At 40.9% G+C, this 18,705-nt stretch overlaps 3 protein-coding genes across 3 annotated transcripts; all 3 read left to right on the plus strand.

Annotated features, from left to right (window-relative positions):
- The first annotated feature begins 4,556 nt into the window (after positions 1 to 4,556).
- Positions 4,557 to 8,912, plus strand: LOC127755558 (protein trichome birefringence-like 10). Its single transcript, XM_052281232.1, has 4 exons — positions 4,557 to 5,226; positions 6,464 to 6,859; positions 7,040 to 7,198; positions 7,609 to 8,912. The coding sequence occupies exons 1-4, from the start codon at positions 4,787 to 4,789 to the stop codon at positions 8,018 to 8,020; spliced, it is 1,407 nt and encodes a 468-aa protein (XP_052137192.1). The 5' UTR covers positions 4,557 to 4,786; the 3' UTR covers positions 8,021 to 8,912.
- A 767-nt stretch (positions 8,913 to 9,679) lies between these two features.
- Positions 9,680 to 13,742, plus strand: LOC127753734 (peptidyl-prolyl cis-trans isomerase FKBP42-like). The gene is made up of 7 exons (XM_052279156.1): positions 9,680 to 9,967; positions 10,755 to 10,934; positions 11,596 to 11,685; positions 12,162 to 12,346; positions 12,507 to 12,629; positions 12,701 to 12,853; positions 13,198 to 13,742. The coding sequence occupies exons 1-7, from the start codon at positions 9,898 to 9,900 to the stop codon at positions 13,522 to 13,524; spliced, it is 1,128 nt and encodes a 375-aa protein (XP_052135116.1). The 5' UTR covers positions 9,680 to 9,897; the 3' UTR covers positions 13,525 to 13,742.
- Positions 13,743 to 14,375: 633 nt separating this feature from the next.
- LOC127754371 (uncharacterized) lies at positions 14,376 to 18,683 on the plus strand. Its single transcript, XM_052279872.1, has 8 exons — positions 14,376 to 15,238; positions 15,923 to 16,192; positions 16,270 to 16,398; positions 16,477 to 16,548; positions 16,802 to 16,963; positions 17,450 to 17,660; positions 17,763 to 18,098; positions 18,203 to 18,683. Exons 1-8 carry the CDS (start codon positions 14,642 to 14,644, stop codon positions 18,313 to 18,315), a joined length of 1,890 nt encoding a protein of 629 aa, XP_052135832.1. The 5' UTR covers positions 14,376 to 14,641; the 3' UTR covers positions 18,316 to 18,683.
- Positions 18,684 to 18,705: the final 22 nt, after the last annotated feature.

The raw sequence follows: 18,705 nt of genomic DNA on the forward strand, positions 1-18,705 counted from the left end.
TACCTCAACGGCTGTCCCACCGTAGCGCACCTGCCTCACTCAGGGGTGAACCATCTATGCAGGGATACTGCCTCCGCTCGGCTATCTAATCCGCTAGGTCTATACCCATACGAGAAGTACGGTTGTACGGGGGTCGTTTCATGCTTAACTTCATGGCTCGGTCCTTAATTGACCGGGGACGGTACTAGCCTTTTCCAGATATCACCCAAATCCTCCGTCCGCCCCAGTCGAAAACAATTGTTTAATTTTATTTCTCCTTTCACAAATCATGTCATCAACATCATGGCAATGTGGCGCTCATGTCTCCACATGCCACATCTCAATTACCTTCCCAAAGGTAATTGCCCAAGCATATAGCATTTGATAAATATGAGTATGCATGATTCTAGAATAGCATTTCTAAGCAATTGTCATAATTGACTAGGGACTCATACGTAAACATGGTTACGAAGGAATAAGGGGCAAACAACAATCAAGGCATGGCATAATCACAAGTAGGATGTTCATCATTGCATGCAATTTTATTTGTAAACCAAACAATTTCGCAATTGGGATCAACATGTTCAAGGAATAGTGATGACTTGCCTTGCTCAAAGTTTTACGGGTCTTGGCCTTCACTTGGATCCGCAACTCCCTCGGACTCTATAGTTACGTGCGAAAATTGATTTGAATTCGGTTAGAATTCAAATAAAAATCCAAATAAATCCAAATGGAAGTCGAACGCGTAAGTCGATTCTTTTATATTAACTTTACTATTCGCGAACTAGGGCAAACCCAATTTCGATTTTTATATCCTAAACTATTTTGCGGGTATAAATATTTTGTTATCATAAGTTTTTAATTTAATCTACCCGAGCATTATATCCATATAATAGGTTGGAAATTTCTATCGCAAGCTAAATATCGGACGGAATCCTAAAATTATCTTATAATATTATACGATTTAATTTTAGTCTAGGACTAAACGACTAAATATAATATACGTCTAAAATTCCTAGTGATTAAATCCGAATTTCTACCGTTAATCAATTACTTATAGAGATTACCCAAAATAATCTATAATAGTCTATAAGAATTCATCTAATCGTTTAGTTCTTAATTACATTTAAACTACTACCGCGAATTGATTTTTTGTAGAAATTACCAAGAATAATCCATAATTTATATTAAATTTCGAATTCTACGTCTATAACTAGTCTATAACTAAATGCTAATTATTTTAAATTTTCTAAACTTCCCTAATCTCCCTGTAATTTCCTATCTATTTCCCTTTTCTTTTTCTTCCCTTCTTTTTCTTTTTCCTTCCTTTCTTTTTCTTTTTTTTTTTCTCTCTTTCTTTTCTTTTCTTTTTCCTTCTCTCTCTCCCTTTTCTTTTCTTTTTCCTTCTCCCTCTCCCTCCCGGTTTCTCTCCTCCTTCCTTCTTCTTTCTCTCCCTCGGTTTCTCCCTCTCTCTCTCTCTCTGCTCCTGCTACCCGGGGCGGCGACGACGACCGAGCAAGGGGAGGAGGCGGCGGCTTACCGATGGCGGTGGCGGCGACGGCGCACGGCGGCGACGCACGGCGCGGCGGCTCCGGGGCGACGGCGCGGCGGCTTCGAAGGTGACGGCGTGGCGGCACGGGAACGGCGGCGCAGTGGAGAGGGGAGAGGGAGGAAGGGTGAGATGGGGTGGGGGAGAATGGAGAGAGGGGGGGTATTTGTAGAGAGGGGAGGAGGAGAGGGGCGGCGGCCTCATGGCGTCGGCGGGTTGGCGCGGCGCGGGGCTTGACGCGGCACGGCAGGCGCGGGGCGCGAGGAGCGGCAGTGGCGCGGCAGCAGCGGCGGCACGTGGCTCGGGGGCGCGCGCGGCAGGTGATGCGACGCGCGATGGCGATGGCGCGGCAGCGGCGACGCGACGGCCGAACGGCGACGGCGCGCGGCGATGGAACAGGCGGTGCGGCGCGGTAGCAGCGGCGGCACGGGGCTCGGGGAAGCGGCGCGGCACGGGGCGCGAGGCGACGACGGCGGCGGCTTGGCAGTGGCGACGGGATGGCGCGCGGCGCGATGGGACGGCCCGACAGGATGGCGGCGAGCGACGCGCGTCGGCACGGCGGTAGCGGCGGTGCGTGGCGCAAGGCGACGCGACGGGCGGCAATGGCGACGTCGGCGCGGCGGCAAGCGGCGGCGCGGGGCTCGGGGCGTGGCCGGGCGCGTGGCAGAGAAGGGTCTAGGGCTAGGGACCGAAATCGAACACCTATGAGGCAATGAACAGTTACTTTTCCTATTTATCCCGATTTTAGTGTATTTTCCATATAAATTTGATTCCACAATTCCTAATTTTACATATATGAAGTTTAATCAATATTTGTGTTATTTTAACTAATGAATTCACCCTAGATTAATATTACTCATATTTTATTTTTATTTAATTTATTTGAGTTTTAATTAGGGTTAATTCTTATTCCATCGTATTTAAATTTAATTGATCCAAATATGGTCGCAATAATATTTTATTTATTTTTACCCACACCTAATCTTTATTTTAAATTATATTTATTTTACCAATTTGTTTTTTTAGGGTTTATTCCTACTTAACTATTCTTTACTCACGATTAATGAACTTCGAAATTAAATCCAAATAAAATAGGCGAATAAGATCGGCATGATGCAATTAATTTAAAAAGTTTTTGAAAATCCACATTTTTAGAGTTTTGTTTTTTTGTCGGTCGAATTTTCAGGGTGTTACACTTTCCACTCGCGATTCTCGTGCTCGCATAGGCTCGATCATCCATAGCCAGGCGCAGGGCGTTAGCTGCTTATTAGGCTCACTCGTCAAAGTGGACTTTTCCTTCCAGGCTTGACTATCCTAACTGTGTTCTTGAAAAGGGAAAACAATCCTTAACTAACGGAGGCGTCTACGGATCGGACGTCCGATAATAAGCAACACATCAGACTCTCGCATCCCTACTTATTCACATCACTCACAAGTCACAACTACCCCATACATGTTGTTGTGGGTCATGCACTACTCCCCTTCTACATGCACTGTCGCAAGCTGCTGCACATACACACCTAGGTGCATGGTAAACATATTCTCACTCTTCTCTAACCAACCTTTTAATGAACTTTAAACTATTTTTCTTCATAAATTAATTATCTTTTTTGATATTTGATTGTACCTCTATATTTGTTACAATTAAATCTTTAAAACAAGATCTCACATGCTTATATTTCTAATAAAAATATATAATTATATTTCTAACTAGATATTCTTGTATAATACATGGAACATCAAGTTATAACTATTGAGACATCACGAAATATTTACTGAAACATCCAAATAACATCAAGTGCAACATTTGTGAATGAACTGGTGTAACATCACACAATACTTATTGAAACAATCAAATAATACCACGTGCAACATTTACACATATACTAGTGAAACATTAAAAAAAAACTTATTGAGACATCCAAACAACATCATTTGCATTTTTTTTTAAAAAAAACATTGCAACATAACAATATAAAATATGCAACGATGTCGAATTTCTATGGTTGAAACATATATATATGTGTATATATATATATATGTATATGTATATATATATATATATATATATATATATATATATATATGCATATGTATATATGTATGTATATGTATATGTATGTATGTATGTATATGTATATATATATGTATATATATATATATATATATATATATATATATATATATATATATATATATATATATATATAATCCTAAGTATAATAATTCTAGATTCATTACTACTAGTTTATGTCATATCCTATTTTAATTTGATTTATTTTAGGACGGAGAAAGTAGGGGTGCTCACGGGATAAATGAAGATTGATATTCCTAAGCATAAATTATTCAACTGCACATGCCAATACTTGCATTTTGCTGCATAAAAAATCATGTGCCCATAATTTGACAAGCATCCATAATAAGATTCAGATAACTTCCTTCGGTCATCCCGATAAAAAAATAAAATAAAATTAACAATCACAACCATAGTGCTTATCAAAACAAAAATAAAGGCCCATTTGAATAGCATGAATAGAAAAATAGAGGAAAAATAGAAGAATATGAAAAAGACATGATTCATAAAATAGATGATTAGAAAACATAGAAAAAACACATGAATAACTGTTTGATTGGACCGAAAGAAAAACACATGAATTTGAAGAGGGATAAAGACTTAAAAGAAAACTTTCTCTGGTTCTACATCATGTTAAGTTTTCTATAAAACTTGCATGGAATGAAATATTACATAGGAATTACATAGGACTATATGATTCATTCCTTTAACTTTAAGGGCTATATAGAAAAAATCCTATAAAAATATAAATACTCCAAGATTCATATGATTTTCGTTCGAATCAAGGGGTCATCAGCAGTTGCAACACAAATTAGATCCAACTCGATTTAATAGTACGAGTACTTGACATGTACTCACTCCTTCTCTCCCCACCACGCCCGAATTTATTGCTACTCTACTACTCCTACGCGGCCAAACCGCACCACTAACCACAGCCGTTATGGCAAATGACTACTCCTACTCCTAGTAGACGCATCGCTTTCCAATCAAAAATCGCCGAACTAAAACAGAAAGCAAATACTCATCTCCCTCTCAAATCCTCCTCTTCCTCTTGGAGACCTCCACTTCGCCTTTAATGGCGGCCACGCACAACCTCCCGTCTCAGTGACGTCGCGCCCGTAGTCCCGTACGCTACCTCGCTGCTGCCAGGAAGCGAGGCGCGCTGGGTGGAGGAGCAGATCGAGATGGCGGTGGTGGTGGCGGCGGCGGCGGCGAAGCGGCTGGCGGGGCGGGTCACGAAGAGGCCGGTGCTGGAGAAGGCCAGGATGGCGGGGCTCGCCGTGGCGGTGGCCGCCGCCGCCGCGCTGGTGCTGCTCCTCTGCGCCGCCTCGCTCCGCTGCTCGGCGGCCGTCGGCCTCGCGCTGTCGGCGGCCCCCGGGAAGCTCTGGAGCGGCGGGGTCTCCATCGCGGCCGAGGCGGCGGCGGTGGAGGCGCGCGCCGAGGGGGAGGAGGAGGAGGAGTGCGACCTGTTCGACGGGGAGTGGGTGTGGAACGACAGCTACCCGCTCTACCACTCCACGGACTGCCCCTTCCTGGACGTCGGGTTCCGGTGCTCCGAGAACGGCCGCCCCGACGCGTCCTACTCCAAGTGGCGGTGGAGGCCGTCGCGCTGCGATCTCCCCAGGTTGGTCGGTTTGTTCGATTAAGTTCTTGCTTGTACGCTTCCGCTCGGTTGGATTTGGTGGGGGTTTGGGGGTTTAGATGAATCTACTCGATTGTCTACTTTAGCAATCTCGTGGAGGAGAAATCTAGACATCTCAAGCGAAATCTCTTGCTGCAATCCAAACATTCAGAATGGTGCATAAGCATTGTTGGTGGATCGAGTATGAATTTCGGATGCGCATTTCTGTTTTCGAGTAATGGAGATATGAATCGTTGGCTAGTTTGGGTGACACCTAATTTGTTGGGCTTGGAGAAGTAAAGAACTCAAGATGGATAAACTTGGTTCAGTCTAGCACTCATACATGTAGCATTGTTGGTAGAATGATTGTTAATTTGCAGATGTAGTTCTGACTTTGGGCCCTTTTAGCAGGATACCTGGTGAGATTGGATCGGTGAGTGTGCATATTATAATCTGAACCCTTGTGAGCATTAGATTATTTGCACAGGAAATGAGGTTGACGACCACCGCACTTAGGAACTGTGCACCGCGATTGGAAACTTGATGCCTTATGCTCCCCACTGGGTTAGAAAACAATGTTATGCGCATGGTTAGGCCTCCGAGAGATAAATTAGTTAAACTAGTGTTGTTTAATTAGTAGTCTGTCTGTAGCTTTCATGGTGTTGCCATCTTTCACCTTTGTTTTGCCTTGATGGAAATGTGACCTCGTCTTGTTTGTTGTCAGAGTCCAGTGTTCTATATGTTCGGTTAAGCTGTCTTTCTTACAGAAAGGAAAAGTTGTCTCTTCTGTTTCAGAAAAGTATAGCTATTCTCAGATTGGGTTTCTGCCTTTTGCAGAAGAAAGAAAAAATACTGATTCTTGTTATCATCACTATCGGTAGCTTTTACATGTTGGAAAATTTGTTATCCTTCATAATTGCTTACTGTAACACATTAGACTGTATTACATACTATGGTAAACATATAAATATTTTTTATGAGAAAACAGTGGAACATCTGATTTTAACCCTTTTTTTTAAAATAAAAACTTTTGGGGCACCTTTGATTTCTCAATAAAACAGTCCATAAGGGAAAAAAAAAGATGATTGTGACCTTGTAATTTCATTTTCTTTTGAGCATGTAAATGATGCCTCACTGATGCTTGTAGATCAAGAAGTATTGTTATGAATAATTCACATATCCAATTAAGCATTACTGATATCATATTCTGATTTCACCATTATTTTCTTTGATTTCTTAGATTTGATGCCAGAAATATGCTGGAGAAGTTGAGAAACAAAAGAGTAGTATTTGTTGGTGATTCAATTGGGCGGAACCAGTGGGAATCTCTTCTTTGTATGCTCTCTGTTGCTGTTCCTGATAAGAGCTCCATCTTCGAAGTTAATGGGAATCCCATCACAAAACACATGGGTTTCTTAATTTTCAAGTTTAGAGACTACAATTGCACCGTGGAGTATTACAGATCTCCTTTTATAGTCCTTCAAGGGCGTGCCCCACCTGGAGCTCCTGGGGTTGTTAAATATACAATTAGGGTAGATGCCATGGATTGGTTGTCTGATCGGGGCCAGTGGAGGGATGCTGATGTATTGATCCTTAACACTGGGCACTGGTGGAACTACGAGAAAACAATCAGAAGGTAAGCATTAATATCTAAACTATAGTTCTGTAGTTATGTTCTCTAATTCATATATGATGACTGATAGATGGTTCTGAGCAATTTGTTCTGCTTTTGAGCAAAATTTTAAGTTAACATAATTGCATATCTGTAATATACATGGCATAAGCCTTACACTCTTACTGTTATGTCTTGTATCAGTGGCACCTATTTTCAAGAAGGGGATGCAGTTAAAATGGACATGACTGTCGGAGATGCTTACAAAAGATCCATACAGACATTGTTTGGTTGGCTTCACAATGAGGTTAACTCAAGCAAGACCCATGTCATCTTCCGTACATATGCTCCTGTGCATTTCAGGTCCGTAAAACACAAACTCGACAGTGATGTGATTGTTCAACTATTTCCTTGCTCAAGCATTATTTGACAGTCTTGGGATATTGTTCTAAGAATATGATTTGGATACTTGCTTAAATTTTGTAGTCAGGTACCTTAGTGTCTGCTTTCACAATAATAGCAACATATGTGCATAGTTTCCATTGAAATGCTTGACTGAGTACCATATATAGTAAGACAATCAACAATAAACCATCGTCATGTTGACAAAGATGCTTTAAAAGCAGAACTATTCTGCAATCTCTTGGCCATTCACTTTTGGCTGGAAATTAGTGCTTTAGCTTCATGTTGATAATGTTTTTTTTGGATGCACAAACAACATGTGCTTCAAATGATCTGTCAAACTCAACTTTAGTAATCCATATTTTGTGCAGAGGTGGTGACTGGAAGACTGGAGGAAATTGTCATTTGGAAACTCATCCGGATGTGACACCAGTTAAATCATTGGAGCAATGGGCTGATTTTCTTAACCCCGTAAATGATGTACTAGGGAACAGCTTCAGGCCCAAGCTTCTCGGGTTGGATATACTGAACGTGACTCAGATGACGGCTCAACGGAAAGATGGGCACGTCTCAGTACACCTGAGTCCTTCAGGCCCTGTCCCTCTCTACAGGCAAGATTGCAGCCACTGGTGCTTACCTGGAGTCCCTGATACCTGGAATGAGCTTGTCTACAACCTCTTGTTGAAAAGACAATCTATGATAGGTCAAAATGTACCTCTTGTTGGCACCAAAACACTGAAAGTTGGCTGGCGAAAGCTAAATAAGTACAACTTGACAATTTGAAGAGGGAAGTAAATCCAGCAGCTCATCAGGACAGAACAAAGCTTCATCCAGTGTCTTGGGTGATGCTGCTCCTCAGCTGATCCATTCACTTCCCAACGAGTAGGTAATAGTAGTTATCCTAGTGAGTGGACACATTTTTGGAACATTTTAGAGTTGGTTGGCAGGAAGCTGCACCGCTCTGCTCTGATCTGTAGTAGCTTAGCCTGTATTGCCAAGGTGATATGCTATCTTGGTATTTCATACAGAGAGGTTATGAGGTGAGCATAGCTAGCTAGGAGCTCCAGCAATGAATGATGTAAATATATAATTCTACTACAATCCGCGAGAAACGTGACTGTTTCGATTCAAGGGGAGCATTGTGAGTAGCTGTGACTGTTTCAGAGCATGTGCATTGTTTCAGCTGCTGCCTCTGGATAGAACGCATAGTTGGCCAGTTGGGATCGTTTCTGCCCGATCTTATACGTTTGTCTGATGATGAATGGAGCCAGCACGTTTGTCTGTCACGGCACGCTGCCGTAGTGCTGCCCCATCTTGCCGGCATCCTGTCCCGGTTGACGCAATTCTGTAATTCACTGCAGCCGACTACCAAGTTTAGTTGTAGAGTTATGGATTTTGGTCTGCACTGTAAGATGGGCACTACTGGTTACTTCAGCTAACAAGTACTACTTGTGTATAGGCTGGGTTTAATATAAATCTATTATCTAAAAAACAAGTACTACTGGTTCTGGTCTGTTTTTATACTTGTTACTTCAGCTAACAAGAGATGTCTAGTTGTAGTGAAATATATATTCCCTCCACCTAAATTTTTCTTACTATTTTATTTTCCTATTTGTAATTTCTATGTATCCAAGACTTGAATGAAGAGAGTATATCTTTGTTTAGCAACAATGAATTAAGTTTATTTCGGAACCGACCAGCCATCCTCCAACAGTCCAACACCATTGCATGTATGCTGAGAATTTTGCTAAATATGGAGTATTAATCGGATGAGGTAGTTTCTTCTTGGTCTTAGTAATTAAAGAAATACGAAGAAGACTTTTAGATCAAGATAGTATATTACATCAGTTGTTGGGAACTTAAGGTTCCTTCGAAGCACAATATTAAGAAAACAGAAAAAGGGGATAAATATAAGATTATGATAGAAATTTAATTACAAAACATATTATGATTATAAAGTACATAAATAATTATTTAATTGAACCGTGAAAAGAACAACAGAAATTGAATGAGGCTCGTAAGAAAGAGAAATTTTGCTATTTGTCACTCTTAAAATGACAATTAAGGATTTATCACTGAATCCACATATCATAAATATATAAGAATTCCACGAGTTATAAGTTACTCTCTCCATACTTATAAAGGAAGTCGTTTAGGACAATGTTTAAGTTAAACTTTGGGAATATAAATCATGAATAACACTTAAGTTGTTGAGTTTGAAAATATAAAAATTATATGAATAGATTTGTCTTGAAAAATACTTTCATAAAAGTATACATATATCACTTTTTAATAAATATTTTTATAGAAAAAAGAAGTCAAAGTTATGTTTTGAAGACCGTGTCGCTATCATAAACGACTTGCTTTACGAGTATAGAGGGAGTACGAGTGATAAATTCTTAAGTGCAATAAGAATTTCTTCATGAAGTTGGACCAATAGCGTAGAGCTTGGCGTCATGGGGATTCCTTGATACGGCCGCGTCGAAAAGGGAAGCCCGCATCAAGCGGCTGCCGGACGGCGACGTCTCGCTGGCGGCTGCTGCTGCTGGAGTCTCTCGTGGTATTCTCAACTGTTTGACTTCTCAGTCTCATCTCCTCGAACCGTCCGCCTCGGAGCTCGGAAGCCCCCAAACCCAACCAAACCACCGTGCACGCGCGCGATGGCTGTGGTGGAGGAAGAAGAGGGCTCGCCGCCGGCACCCGCCGCCGCCGCCGATCCCGCCTCCTCTGGTGAGCCTCCCTTTTCTCTCGCCTGCCCCACTCTACCCCGTACCAGCCCCGCGTGGCTATTGCTCTGTGGATGTGCTTTGTTTCTGAATTTCGGTGTAGAATGTTCTTTTTCTTTTTGTTGGGATCCAAAAGGAAGGCGTATAGATTATGTGCTTGGATTAGTTTGAGCTCCCGAGCACGCAGGCAGAATTCAAATCGTTTTGCAGTTTCCACCTTGATACAAGTACCCCAAATGATGCTCAAATCAAATGCTAAATTGTACTGGTAGACCTAATAGTGAAATTAATTATGACATGGCATCCCTTTCTCCCTTTGTTTTGATGAATCCGGAGAAACAAGTTCAAGTATAAATCGATTTCTGAATTTGCTTCAACTGTATAGAACGATACAGTTGATTTCTGTATAGGTCTACAGGAACAATCAGTAACCATATGGATTATGTCTATTGTCCTTTTTTTCTCTGGCCTGCTTTAAAACAATTCACTTCCAACAGAAATCTGGAAAAGAAAACCCCTGCATGCCTGGAGGCTGGAGTCCTAAGAGGGGCTTAAATGGTTCGGCGTGCTACATGATAGTGGATACTAGACAGCGAAAAATGTAGCTCACATTGTCCCTTTGCTTCTAATCAACAAACACGCACTATTGGAAACTGAACATTGGATATAGTACTTCGACCCTACATTACAACATGACCAGTATAGGACCAGAATTTGTATTAAAATAGGGAGTACTTTATTAAACATGCTTCAATTTCCCTTTGTTCTTAACCCGTATCCTGGTTTTTCAGGTTCAAGTGATAATGAGATAACTGTAGAGGAAGCTTCTTTTGTGCATACTGAACCTCCGCAAGATGGCTCTGTCCCACCTGTGGTTTCCTCTAATATGGAGGTCCTTCATGACAAAGTTAAAAAACAAGTCATCAAAGAAGGCCATGGCAAGAAACCATCAAAGTTCGCGACGTGCTTTTGTATGTCATAAATGGTTTGATCATTCCCTATATTTATCCTGGTGATTTATAGAATGAGGCTAATATATTCCACCTTCATTAGCATTTGCCTTATCATCACATTTCATCTCGTTGTTGTTTCTATGGAAGTTCCATAATAAGAGAACTTATTCTCTGTGTATCAGGGGCTCAGAACATACATTTGTAAAGTTACATGTACTAGGGGCTCAGTATTTATGCTCTGTTGTACTATCTCCTAGCTCTCTGTTTCTTTTTTGTACACTTCTTTTTAACTAAATTGCCAGTACTGGAACTTTCTGTGGAAAGAGCTTCTTATTCAGATACCAGAAATCATGAAATACTTAACAGTATTTTAGGATGAACAATTCGATGTACGCACAGCCTTCTCTAACACCACAGGCTTACTAATAACTAGTGTGGCACATAGCAGCACCAAACTCATAACAACTTAGAGCAAATGATATTTAAAACTAGTCATGCACTTGTGCTTTGCTATGAATCATCAGCTTTGAACACTTCTTACCAAGTGGCACGTCCATCATTTGTATAAGCATGTCAACGTCTGTCTATTACAGATCAATCTTCCATTCTCAGACCATGTATATACTTATTCAGAAGGAGAGCATCTGCATAATGTTTGTTTCTGTTTTTTCTGTTACAGTGCACTATAGAGCTTGGGTTCAAGGCTCTCTGCATAAATTCGAGGATACTTGGCAAGAACAGCATCCCATTGAACTAGTAATTGGAAAAGGTGAAAATAATGATACTTCATTTTATCCCTAGTTCTTCTACACTGCATGCATGCCTTCTATAGATGATACACATCAAATAGCTTACTCTTATGCCATTCTGATCTTATAGTGCCACAAATAATCTATGATTCTAATAAGGGTTTTGAAAATCAGTTGATCGATCAGCAACTTTCAACTTGCTATTGATATTCTAGTTTTTTTTTTTTTGGGTGTGTGTGTGTGTGTGTGTGTGTGTGTGTGTGAGGGCGATTGACAACTTGCAAGGACATAAAGACTAAATAGTTATATTTTTATTACTAATATATTTCCCCCCCTGTTTTCTGATGGTTCACTAAATATACAATACAGGTACAGGGTAACTATATAACTTTCCTACAAGTATCTTTTGGACACTCTTGAGCATGTAGAGTATACCTGGGATTTATCAGTGATTATCACATATGGAATAAAAGCCTTTTTCTCTTTTTACCGACAGAGAAAAAACAAATGTCTGGTTTAGGCATTGGTGTTGGTAACATGAGAAGTGGGGAGCGTGCACTGTTGCATGTTGGCTGGGAGCTAGGCTATGGGAAAGAAGGGAGCTTTTCATTCCCAAATGTCCCTCCAATGGCAGATCTTTTATATGAAGTTGAACTTATTGGGTTTGATGATGTCAAAGAGGTAGGGAAACATCCTTCTTACCATCTCCACCCAACATAATGCTTATCCTTATTATTTCTGATAGTAATCTGAGACTATTGTTGGTTGGTTTCATTTTATTTATGGTTTTCAAGGTGATTTGGATGTTCTAAGGAACCTTACAAATTGTGTACAACTGCAGGGGAAAGCCCGAAGTGACATGACAGTAGAGGAAAGGATTGAAGCAGCGGACAGGAGGAAGATTGAGGGCAATGAGTATTTCAAAGAAAAGAAGTTTGAGGAGGCCATGCAGCAATATGAAATGGTTAGTTGTCCTTCTTCAACTGTTGTGAGATGATTCTCTAATCGTAATCCTCTAGCTCCTCCTCTTTACAGGCGATTGCATACATGGGAGATGACTTCATGTTTCAATTGTTCGGGAAATACAGAGATATGGCCTTGGCTGTGAAAAATCCATGTCATCTCAACATGGCCGCATGCCTAATCAAACTGAAGAGATTCGATGAAGCTATCGCACAGTGTAGTATTGTAAGTTTTTTTTGTTTGCATAAAGTTCAATCTATTAAAACTCATGCTGTCACACTCACACCAGTCGGTTTGTGTATAGCTTCAGATGAATTAGGATTTTGATTTGACTTTCAGACAATAAAGACATACAACATGATATTATTATGGTAACTAGACGCTTGGACCAAAAACTGAAGAATATAGTGCAGTTGCCTATATTTTCCTCAACTTATTTTTGTAAGACAACCCTCACTAATTTCATGACGTAACTGACCTGGCAATTCATCAAGTGAAGAATTTTTCCCCCTTTTTCCGAAACCGAATAATTATTGACTGGATGATGAACTCATAATCCTATTCTTCAGGTGTTGGCAGAGGATGAAAACAATGTGAAAGCATTGTTCAGACGAGGAAAAGCAAGAGCTGAACTTGGTCAGACAGAATCAGCGAGGGAGGACTTCCTGAAAGCCAAGAAACATTCCCCAGAAGACAAGGAGATCCAGCGTGAGCTTCGGTCTCTCGCGGAACAGGATAAAGCTCTGTACCAAAAACAGAAGGAGCTGTACAAAGGCCTCTTTGGTCCAAGGCCCGAACCCAAACCGAAGGCGTCAAATTCCATCGTTCGCTTCTGGCAGTGGCTCGTGTCCTTGATTGGTTATCTCATAAAACTGTTCAAACCCAAGAATGAATGAATAGGAACGGATAGTGCAGAACTGACGATTTGACGACCAAAACATGGACTCATTGTACTGTAGGCTGGGAATTCTACTACAAGTAGTTGGGAGTGTTGAACTGCACGCAATCGGTGTCAAATTCTACAATCTCTCGGCATTTTTGTGCCTTCAGTCCTTCACTGCATTGTGACTTGAGCTTTGGGAGCTAAAAGTTCAGACATTTTTCCTATGAACAATACATTGCCTTTATGGTGTCAATGATTTGGTATGTTATGCGGTGCTGAATAGTTGAATGATTTGTTACGATTATTTTGATGGTATAAATGAATTAATTAAATATTATAAAGTTAAAAATAAATTGAAAACCACTTTTCTAAGGAAACTCATATATACAAAAAGTATTTTACGTAAATCGCAAACAATTGATTATAAGTCGTAACGCTTATTAGAAAAAAAAACTTACAAGTAATATTTTGGCTTAAAATCTAATTATGTAAAACAAACTACAATAAAAAATAAAAATCACCTCTAAAACTAAGTTTTAATTCAAAGTTTAGCTACGGCTAATAAGCTGAAAGAACAAACGATAGAACCATATAAATTTGAGAAACATGCATATTCTTATTCCGGCCTGGTTTAGTTTCCAACTTTTTCTTCAAACTTTTAACTTTTCCATCGCATTAAAACTTTCCTACACACACAAACTTCCAACTTTTCCATCACATCGTTTCAATTTCCATTAAACTTTCAATTTTTGTGTGAACTAAACACACCATCCCTTCCATTGTTGGGAAAAATAACACATTGCCAATGTTTGAAATAGCACATCTGTCTCTCAAAGTTGGCATTTCAACATTTCAGGTGCCAGCAATAGGCCAACCTAGCAAAGCCAATGAAAGAAATCAAAGAAATTATTTTCCTAAAAAAGGAAAATAAGAAAAAAAAAACACATTCTCTTTGCTGGCGCTGACGATGGAATACAGCTTGGCAATGGCAACTTGATCAACGGCTCCACCATCGAGCCTCCCTCTTGCTTTCCGTCCTCTTCTCCTCTAACCGCCCACCATCTCATCTCTCGCACGCACGCACGCACCCGCCATTGCTGATTGCTCCTCCCCCCAACCCCACCTCCCCGATGGACGCCGTCGCGTTCCCGCCGCCGCCCGCCCCGTTCCTCGACGACGACCTCGATTTCGGCGACTTCGCCTTCGCCGATCCCCAGCCCGCCGCCGCCGCCGCCTTCGACGCCTTCGGCGCCTACGACGACGACTGGGGTGACTTCGTCGACAGCCGCCTCGGATCCAATCCGGATGGTGGCTCGTCGGCGGCGGCCCCGGCGGAGAAGCCGCCCTCCTGGGAGAAGCCGCGGGGCCCGCTCCCCCTCTCCCTGTTCGGCGCCGACGAGGAGGAGGAGGAGGAGGAGGGACCGGCCGAGCTGCCGCCGACGGCTGCGGATCAGCGGGGAGCGTCGCACGCGTCCTCCAATGGATCGAAGCCGGCTGATCTCAAGGACCTCATCGCCGGCCTCTATGGATCTCACCCGCAACCCTCCTCCACCGACGCCGCGGAGATGGGTACACAGGAGGGGTCAGCGGCAGCGGCGGCGGAGGAGGAGGAGGAGGATGGTGACGGATTCGAAGATGATGGCTGGGAATTCAAGGCCGCGGCGCCTTCTTCTTCGTCGGATGCTGTACAGGATGGCGGCAGACAAGCCCATGGGGATCTTACTCAGGTGATCCTTTCTTACTGTTGATGATGCTAACCTTGTGACCTTAACTACCTTTCAGAAATTTGATGGGATGTATGGCCGACCAACCATGTAGTGACAATCATGAATCATCACGGTCTGAAAATAACATATCGGTTGGTTTATTGTGATGTTGCACTCACAACAAACCTGATGAATGCAACTCGTTTTCAGCCCATGGGGATCCATCCAATGGCAATTGTCGGTGGAAGGCAAAATAGGTGGAAACTGTTAAAATGAGACAATTCATCAATTGCAAATAATCCCACTTCAGAAAATTTTGGAGCTAACCTTCGATGAAATTGTCGTTACGACCTGCCTCACGAAATTAAATCAATAAATCATGTGATTGTATTCTTCAAGTTGAACAGTCAAGCTGCCTAGAAGGATTTTTATTGCCTATTACAATCTGTATACATGGTATAAAATTCTGACTTACGGAGTAGTAAATTTAACAGCACATAGACATTGTTATAAGAATTCCCTAGTCCCTGCTAAACAAAGGATGAATTTTATCCTTATATATCTTTTGATTTAAAAAAAAATTCTGAAATTCTAGCATTAGAAATCCTGTTATGACCTCTTTCTAGGTTTTTTTTTTTCTGTATTAGGTCTTGATATGTCTATGGCCTTCTCCACTGATTGGTCTGAATCTTTTTATTTTGTCAGGATGTACCAAAGTCAATGAGCAGCGACCAGGAGGGCTGGTCATTATTTACTAGTGTTAGCGAAAATTTGAACAATGTTCAAACTACAGATCATGTTGGAACTCGTGAGTCCGCTGGACAAAGTGTGAAGGCCTTTAGTTATTTTCCACCCAATAATGCAGCCATACTCGACCTGTACAAAGAAAGTGAACCGATTGATGCTGTCCACATTATGCAATGTTCTTCAGAAAGTGTGCAAAGCTCTTCTGATATGTTCTCTAATACTGAAATGGTGAGTATTCATGGTATTTCGGCTCCACATTCACCCCCTTTTTCCCCATGTGATATAGACTAATGATCAGTGATCAGAACTCTTCATTTGGAACAGATGAAAACCATTCAATTAAATCAGCAAGTGATAGGATTTTGATTGATTTCTACCATAAGCTGAGAGAAGAATCATTGACGGTAATATCCCAGTACAAGAAGGATCTTAAGGTCAGTCACTACTGATTATATTCTGATAAATCATTTGGTTATCTTCCGTTCATAATTTTGTAATTGATACGGATTCAGGAAAGCCAGAAGAATTCTATGCTTTCTGATGAAAAGAATGAAGTGATGACAGAAACTGAAAGGGAGATTCAGGTGTGCTCCGCTTAATGTTTTGCTATAAATTATTTTGTTCTTGTATGTTTATCAAAGCATGACTTTTTCACAACTTGCTTGTGTATTGTTATATTGATGTGCATGCAATGCACTTTTGATCCCGACAAATTTATTTAATGTTGTGAGACATTGAGTTTGTTTCTAGGATCAACTCAAGTACTTGATATTATTGTTCAGTGCAAAACATGAATTAAACATAATATTTTGTTTAATCATTTTCCATAATCTCCAGGAAATTTGCAAGGAATTACAAGATTCTTCACTTGCGAAAGGTTTTTGCAAAGATGAACATCCTTCAATGGATGTTTGCATTTCTGAGCTGCTTAACAGTGCCAAAGAGGATCATTTGAAGGATTTTGATAAAGAATACCATTTAACAGAAATAATAGCAATGGTAAGCATCCTTATCTAGGAAATATAATTTTTGTCTCATTGTCTATAGACTCTATACACCTTATTGTCTTTAGGCATTTATATATCCTGCTTTTTGACAAAAAAGAAAAAATGTTTTTTTTTATTACACTGTCAAATCTTGTAATTTATATCAAGTTACTTTAGATCAGTACACTTGTTTTCTTAAATTCTTTGGCGGATAGTCTTCAGTAGTCACATGCACATTTTCTTTTGTAGATGATAAACATAATTAAATGTGAAAATGATATTGTGCTTTTCTATAAGCTGCATTGAACTTGCCTCCAAAGTGATATATAGATTGTACCAGGCAAAGTGATTCATAGATGACATGTCATTTTGCTTGATTTCAGTATACGTATGTGCACTTAATGTTTCTGTTTGCCATTACCTTCTGCCCTTGTTTCCATGAGTCATGACATGATCTTGATTGGGTTATTGAAATTTCTTGATATGATACTCAACGTAGGCACTGGAAGACATGAGTTCAGCTGTTAAACTCTATAAGCACAGCGTGTCAATCCTTCGTACCTTGGAAATAGCATCCAAAGAGGAGCAATGTGATTATGTCAGTGCATGGTACAGTATGCTTCTGTCCTGTGCCCAAGAATTGCAGCATGGTGCGATGATTTGGCAGGAATCTTGTCATGCAAATGTTGGCGAAACAGTAATTTCTCAAGGTGGGACTCTGAATAATGAGCAGAGCTGTATAATTTGTTTTTTCGGTAATCATTTGCTTGCAGAAAGATGATCAACTAACATGCCTTCTGTTGGTTGCACAGGTGCTCATTACTTTATTGCTCTTGGGGAGATCTACAGAGTTGCACAGATCTTACATATATCCATGCTATCTTTCAAGCCTTGGGTTCTTGCAGATCCTGGAATGTTGAGTAAAATGTTGGTTTGTTGGAACAGCTGCGTTAATTCATGGACTAGTGGTTTAGGAATGGCTCTTACAATGGTTGTCGACAGCAAGAACTTACATGCACCTGTTGCTAAAGTTCTTCTCGAGTCTATCATCAATATTAATGACATTGAGGTGCCCAATCTTCAAAGCTTCCTTCCCAGTGACAAGATGGCATGTAAACTTACCCTCTTGCCCACTAGTCTTGTACCTGGTAAATACTTATCCTGCAGTTACCTCTTCCCCGCAAAGGACTTAAATTCAACTATGGGATGCTTCTATCAACCAACTAATAATTATTTTCTTCACCTGATGTAGGAATGGAGGTCATCATTTGGGATGCCGATCACTACTTTGTTAAAGTTGCAAATCTGTGGGCTAATCAGATATCTTCTGACCCTCCCCAGTTTTCAGTCTCTCGTGTTGCTTAAATTAGCAAGGAAATCAACAATTGTCCATCAAGCAACCTGTCAATGACGTGGGAACGGGATTGCCCCTTTTAAGAGAAAACTTGACTACTTATGATAGGACCATCGGAAGCTAAAGATTCTCCTGCACAACTGCTTCTGGAAGGTTAACAGTATTGGTCAATGATCATTCTTTTGTGCAAGTAGCATTTTGCACCATTTTTTACGTAGTGCTTGGCAACAGCACTAGTATGGGAAGCCAAAATGTTCCTTTAGCTACACATTCTGTTTAGACTGGACTGAAGTACAGCACATTGAAGTGTACAAACTGCGAAATCCAATGGGTGCATGCAATGCAGTAATAGACGTGTATAGATTGTAAGCTTAAATAATCGGTATAGAGGAGGGAGAGAT

The sequence above is a fragment of the Oryza glaberrima genome, chromosome 11, assembly GCF_000147395.1.
Source record: "Oryza glaberrima chromosome 11, OglaRS2, whole genome shotgun sequence".
In the NCBI taxonomy this organism is placed as follows: Eukaryota; Viridiplantae; Streptophyta; class Magnoliopsida; order Poales; family Poaceae; genus Oryza; species Oryza glaberrima.

What these genes read in the sequence shown, in the direction of transcription:
- LOC127755558 (XM_052281232.1), top strand. Translation starts at nt 4,787, where the DNA reads ATGGCGGTGGTGGTGGCGGCGGCGGCGGCGAAGCGGCTGGCGGGGCGG. An exon ending in TCGCGCTGCGATCTCCCCAG is followed by an intron (nt 5,227 to 6,463) that starts GTTGGTCGGTTT and finishes TTGATTTCTTAG; the next exon opens with ATTTGATGCCAGAAATATGC. An exon ending in TATGCTCCTGTGCATTTCAG is followed by an intron (nt 7,199 to 7,608) that starts GTCCGTAAAACA and finishes TATTTTGTGCAG; the next exon opens with AGGTGGTGACTGGAAGACTG.
- LOC127753734 (XM_052279156.1), top strand. Translation starts at nt 9,898, where the DNA reads ATGGCTGTGGTGGAGGAAGAAGAGGGCTCGCCGCCGGCACCCGCCGCC. An exon ending in CCATGCAGCAATATGAAATG is followed by an intron (nt 12,630 to 12,700) that starts GTTAGTTGTCCT and finishes TCCTCTTTACAG; the next exon opens with GCGATTGCATACATGGGAGA. An exon ending in CTATCGCACAGTGTAGTATT is followed by an intron (nt 12,854 to 13,197) that starts GTAAGTTTTTTT and finishes CCTATTCTTCAG; the next exon opens with GTGTTGGCAGAGGATGAAAA.
- LOC127754371 (XM_052279872.1), top strand. Translation starts at nt 14,642, where the DNA reads ATGGACGCCGTCGCGTTCCCGCCGCCGCCCGCCCCGTTCCTCGACGAC. An exon ending in TAACAGAAATAATAGCAATG is followed by an intron (nt 16,964 to 17,449) that starts GTAAGCATCCTT and finishes TACTCAACGTAG; the next exon opens with GCACTGGAAGACATGAGTTC. An exon ending in CGAAACAGTAATTTCTCAAG is followed by an intron (nt 17,661 to 17,762) that starts GTGGGACTCTGA and finishes TTGGTTGCACAG; the next exon opens with GTGCTCATTACTTTATTGCT.